Source organism: Penaeus vannamei, chromosome 6 (genome assembly GCF_042767895.1).
Source record: "Penaeus vannamei isolate JL-2024 chromosome 6, ASM4276789v1, whole genome shotgun sequence".
In the NCBI taxonomy this organism is placed as follows: Eukaryota; Metazoa; Arthropoda; class Malacostraca; order Decapoda; family Penaeidae; genus Penaeus; species Penaeus vannamei.
The window spans coordinates 32,108,909-32,113,908 of NC_091554.1; the positions used below are offsets into that span (position 1 = coordinate 32,108,909).

The window sequence follows — 5,000 nt, forward strand, 5'->3', positions numbered from 1 at the left end:
ACTAGAAATATTGAGAGTGATTTATGATGCGCAGGGATGGCGAGGGGGGAGGGGGAGAGGGAGGGTTATCCCTTCGCCGATGTTCACAATGTTCAGCAGTTATGAAGGAAGATCTAGGAATACACAGATGACTAGCACAAAACCTTTTCTCGAGAATGAAGTCCACTAATGTTATTTGTTAAAATTTTTATCTTAAACGTTTTCGCCAGAGAGAGAGAAGAAAAAAAAAAACATGTTGCAGTAGGTGTAATGAAGCGTTTTGCAGGCGATCACTATCACTATCCTGAACTACGGAAGTCACACACGCGGAAAGTAGCAGCAGTGACGGCACAGCGCGAGGCAGAATTTCCCCGCCGAGGGTAACGTCCGCTCCAGCCTAGGCCTATGGGCGATCCTGCGTTTCTATCACGTCTCGGCTCTATGAGGAGGCCGCGTCCCCCGAGGTGGGCGTCGAGGGGGGGGGGGGAGGGAGAGAGAGAGAGAGAGGGAGAGAGAGAGAGAGAGAGAGAGAGAGAGAGAGAGAGAGAGAGAGAGAGAGAGAGAGAGAGAGAGAGAGAGAGAGAGAGAGAGAGAGGGAGAGGGAGAGAGAGAGAGAGAGAGAGAGAGAGAGAGAGAGAGAGAGAGAGAGAGAGTCTGTGAGTATGTGTGTGTGTGAATGTTTGTGTGTATGTACGTTTGTGTGTGGCGTCTGTGTGTATGTGTGGTTGTCACCTTACGGGAAGGGGGCAAGGAGGGGGGGGGGCGGTCCTCTCGGCAGGAGAACTTGGGGGAAAAACCAATCCAACGACATCAGCGCCGAGTCCGCCTCTCGGGAGTCGCGGAGTCGCCTGGTAAAAACTTGTGAGGCGCTGATGGCCTTGGTTCCTCTCCGGGGATTTTCTTATTCTCGTCCCGTTCCTTCTCTCCTTCTGTTTATTTCCTGCTTTCGATTTTCTTTTGCCGAGGCTGTGGCAGACTTACGGGTTCTTGCTGGCGGTGTCCGACTGGTCACTGAGAGTCACTTCGATTCCCGCGGGACGCCTCGAGGAGTTTACTACGCACTACGTTTCGTTCTTGTTTTTTTTTAATTTTTAAGTGAGAGTAGATAACAAAGATGAACACTAGTTTTTATTTACGTATCAGCTGCAGAGTTGCCTCATTCCCCGCCTTCCGTTCTAGTATGTTCTACGATACACTTCATTTTCTATTCGGAGCTTCACGTCGCCGGGCCTTCACTGTGCCACGGCGGCGGCGACGGCGGCGGCGGCGGCGGGGAGGGCGCAGGACGCGAGACGAGCGCTAGCCTCGAGCGCCCTCATGACACGTAGGGTCTGTACAGGTGCTCGGCGTCGGGCGGCAGCTTGGTGAGGAGCGCGGCCGACAGCGGCACGTGCTGGTACTGCCCGGAGAACACGGACGAGCTGCCCCCAGAGGACGTGACGACGGGGGGCGTGGGCACGTGGAGGGCGGGCACGCCGGCCGTGTGGTGGGCGTGGGCGTGGATGCTCTCGTAGAGGGCATCGTAGGGGCGGCGTGGGTCGACGGGCGAGGGCGAAGGCGCGGCCGAGGACTCGGCGGGGGGCTGAGAGAGGGACCCCGGGGGGCTGGGGGGCGACAGGGGCGCCTCCTCGCCGCCCCTGATCTCCACGCCCCCCTCCTCGCTGCCGGCGTGGTCGTCCTGCACGTCGATCTCGTCCTCGGACTCCGGCGTGACGATGGCCTCCTCCTGCGTGCCCGTCGCGCCCCCGGGCCCGGCCTGGTCCTTGGCGCGCTCGTCCTTCCCGCCGGAGTTCTCCTTGCCGTCCTTCTGGCGCTGCTCCTTGCGGTTCTCCGACACGGCCTTCTTGCTGCGCTTCCACTTCATCCTCCGGTTCTGGAACCAGATCTTGACCTGGAAAGAGGTCCAAGGTTACAGTCATTGGAGGCCGCCTGTTTCTGCTGCTTTTTGTGTTCTCACAGCAATATAATGCAGGTCTTTCACTAGGGAAGACGTATTTTTAAATCTCCTTTTATATATCTCTATCTATCTATTTATCTATCTATCTATCTATCTATCTATCTATATCTATATATATATATCTATCCCTCTCTCTCTCTCTCTCTCTCTCTCTCTCTCTCTCTATATATATATATATATATATATATATATATATATATATATATATATATATATATATATATATATATATATATATATATATATAATATATATATATATATATATATATATTATATATATATATATATATATATATATATATATATATATATTCACATCTACCTGTTTACCTGCCTATCTGTCTGTCAGGTATCTGTCTATCTGTCTATATATTCATCTAAATATCCATATATCTACCAATCTATCTACAGTCACTCACTTTCTCCCTCACCGCTAACTCACTTCTTCTGTTTCTTAGTTCCTCATTCTGTAGCCCCCTCTTATTTCACCTCCTCTTAAATCTCCATCTTCCCCCTTCCCCTTCTTCTCTCTCTCTCTTTCTCCCTCTCTCCCCCTTCTCCTTCTCCTCCCTCTCCCCTCCTTCTACTTCCCCTCCCTCTCCCCCTCTCTTCCCCTTCTCCTTCTCCTCCCTCTCTTCCCCTTCTCATTCTCCTTCTCTCCCCCCTACTCCTCCTCCTCTCTCTCTCTTCCCCTTCTCATTCTCCTCCCTCTCCCCCCCTCCCTTCTCATTCTCCTCCTTCTCCCCTCCTACTCCTTCTCCTCCCTCTCTTCCCCCTTTCCTATTCCTCACCTGCGTCTCCGTCAGCATCAGACTGGTGGCCACCTCGAACCGCTTCGGCCTCGACAGGTATTTGTTCTCCCGGAAGTGTTTCTCCAGTTCGAGGAGCTGCTGCGACGTGAAGGCGGTGCGAGGGCGTCTCGTCTTCCCCAGGAGGCTGTGCTGACCCATACCTGCAATGAGGAAGGTCAGGGGTTAGGTCAGGTCAGGTTAGAATTTCAGAGGGTTAGTTCTTGTTAGCCAAAGAAAGTGGGATCGAGGTGATGGCAGAGATGTCAGTGGATGGTTGTCTGTGGGAAGTTTGAGTCTGTTAAACTTCTTTTGGGGTTGTAGAAGTTTCTTGCGTAAAACGTATCGTGACAAGTGAAAATTTCCGTATCGAAACCGAAATAAAAAAGATGAGAACCAGTGATGGCAAAAGGGATCGCATCGGATTCCCCAGGATCGACTCCTTCACCCACAATCCAAAGCCCACGACACTCCTCCACATGGAAACCCGAAGCCCCACCCACACATGTGCAAGGATGACTCCTGAATATCTGATGACGCCAAGCCCCGCCCACACACGTGCAAGGACAGCCCCTTCCACGAGTCTGGGATCCGGCGCCCGCCCTCGCACGTGCCACGCCGCCTCGGCCTCTCCTCCCTCTTCCCGCCTTCGGATATCGCGTAGGAAATAGGGATAATGGCCGAGTAAATCCCGTTTGCGAATGAGGGAATCCGAAAGAGAGGAGAGGGCATGACCCTGCACGTGGCATGACGACGTGACACGTGCCTTCAGCTGGGGACACGTGTCTGTGCTCATCTCTGTACCAACATCACATCTGTCACTTTTCCTATAGTTCTCTTTCTCTCTCTTTGCTTCCAGGACCACACGTGTCCGCCGATAGGAAAAAGAAACCGCAATAGAAAGAAAATTGAAAAAGCCAAAATAAATTCCCTAAAGAACCCAGAGCACAACAGACATTTCAATAAGCGGTGTCACGCCTTAAAAAGTAAATGAAAAAATACATAAAACAAATCAATAGATGTATAAAAAATTATTTCCAACAAATAAAAAGTAAAATAAACATGAAAACCAAGACATATATCCCGCTCCAAGCATAAATCAGCCACTTTTGGAGGGAAAAAACACGGCCTAGCTGAAGATAAAGAAACGAGGCTCGGGAAGCGCAGCGGCCGACGACGCAAGAGGGCGCCAGGGGTTGGGCGCGGGACACGGAGTCGGCCGAAGGACACCGTGGACAGCGGTGATTCAGCGAGAGTGATGGCTGGACGACCGTCATTATCCTATTGATTTACCTGTTAGACTTCCGCTGAGTCGAAATGTCAAAGTCTTCCGTCAGCGTGTGTGAGAGAGAGAGAGAGAGGAAGAGAGAGTGATTGAGTGTGTATGTGTGTGTGTGTGTGTGTGTGTGCATCATGCTTATAATCTTTAATTTTTAATATATTAAAATTCTTTTCATTTCCGACCGATCTGTGTGACTGATCTGTGTTGGCCGGCCACCCTGTTCTTTGTGCCAAGCCCCATTTTCTTTCGATTGACAAGTATTTTCCCTCCTTTCTTCCCTCTCCGAATTGAAATTCCGACGAAGAGAAGGGAGAGGAGAGAAGGGGAAAAGATAGAACTGATTAGCTAAGGGACAGACACTCGGTTTAAAGAGGGAAAAGGAATCGCCATTTTTTTTTTTTTTTTTTTACAGCGTCTTTCTTCTTTCCAGATGTCTTGATCTCCATTTCTTGCTCTTTTGTAACATTTTGTAATTTCTTTTCCTTTTCCTTCTTGTTTTTATCATCTTTTCCTTGTTCTCCTTATGTATATTCAGTTTGTTGTTTTCATTATTATCTTCATCCTTATTCTCTATCTTTCACATTCCTGTTCCTAATCCGATATATGAACGATCATTTTTCATTTACATTAAATCATTATTTCATTCCTTGCTTTTCTTTTCTTTCTTCTGTTTCTATTTCCATTTATTTTTTTTCTACCCTACTCTTCCCACAATCTTTTTCTTTTTTCCTTTCCCTGTTTCGCAACCGCCTCTTTCCCATTTCCCGGAGTTTTTCCCTCTCCCCCTCTCGCCATTGCGTTTAACAGTCCGTGTCAGGAATAAATGCGATGCTAAATATATGTAAATGGGCAACCGTGGCCGAGACTTGAAAAGCGCGCCAATTCGTGTCATCGTGCGCTAATGGCGGATAAACAAACGACGATCGCTCGGCGCAGATGGGAAAATATCGACAGGCACATTACCATTATTTTTCTTCTCTTCCCTCTCTTTC

At 49.2% G+C, this 5,000-nt stretch overlaps 1 protein-coding gene across 2 annotated transcripts in view; it reads right to left on the bottom strand.

Moving 5' to 3' along the window:
- Positions 1–650: 650 nt before the first annotated feature.
- LOC113800397 (motor neuron and pancreas homeobox protein 1) overlaps positions 651–5,000 on the bottom strand; it is a 67,309-nt gene continuing 62,959 nt past the window's right edge. For both annotated transcript variants that reach the window (XM_070123202.1, XM_070123201.1), the window contains 2 exons: positions 2,730–2,890; positions 651–1,870 (listed from right to left, as the gene is read on the bottom strand). In XM_070123202.1, coding sequence (XP_069979303.1) covers positions 1,295–1,870; positions 2,730–2,890 — 737 coding nt within the window. In that variant the 3' untranslated portion in view covers positions 651–1,294. The remainder of the gene's footprint in view (positions 1,871–2,729; positions 2,891–5,000) is intronic.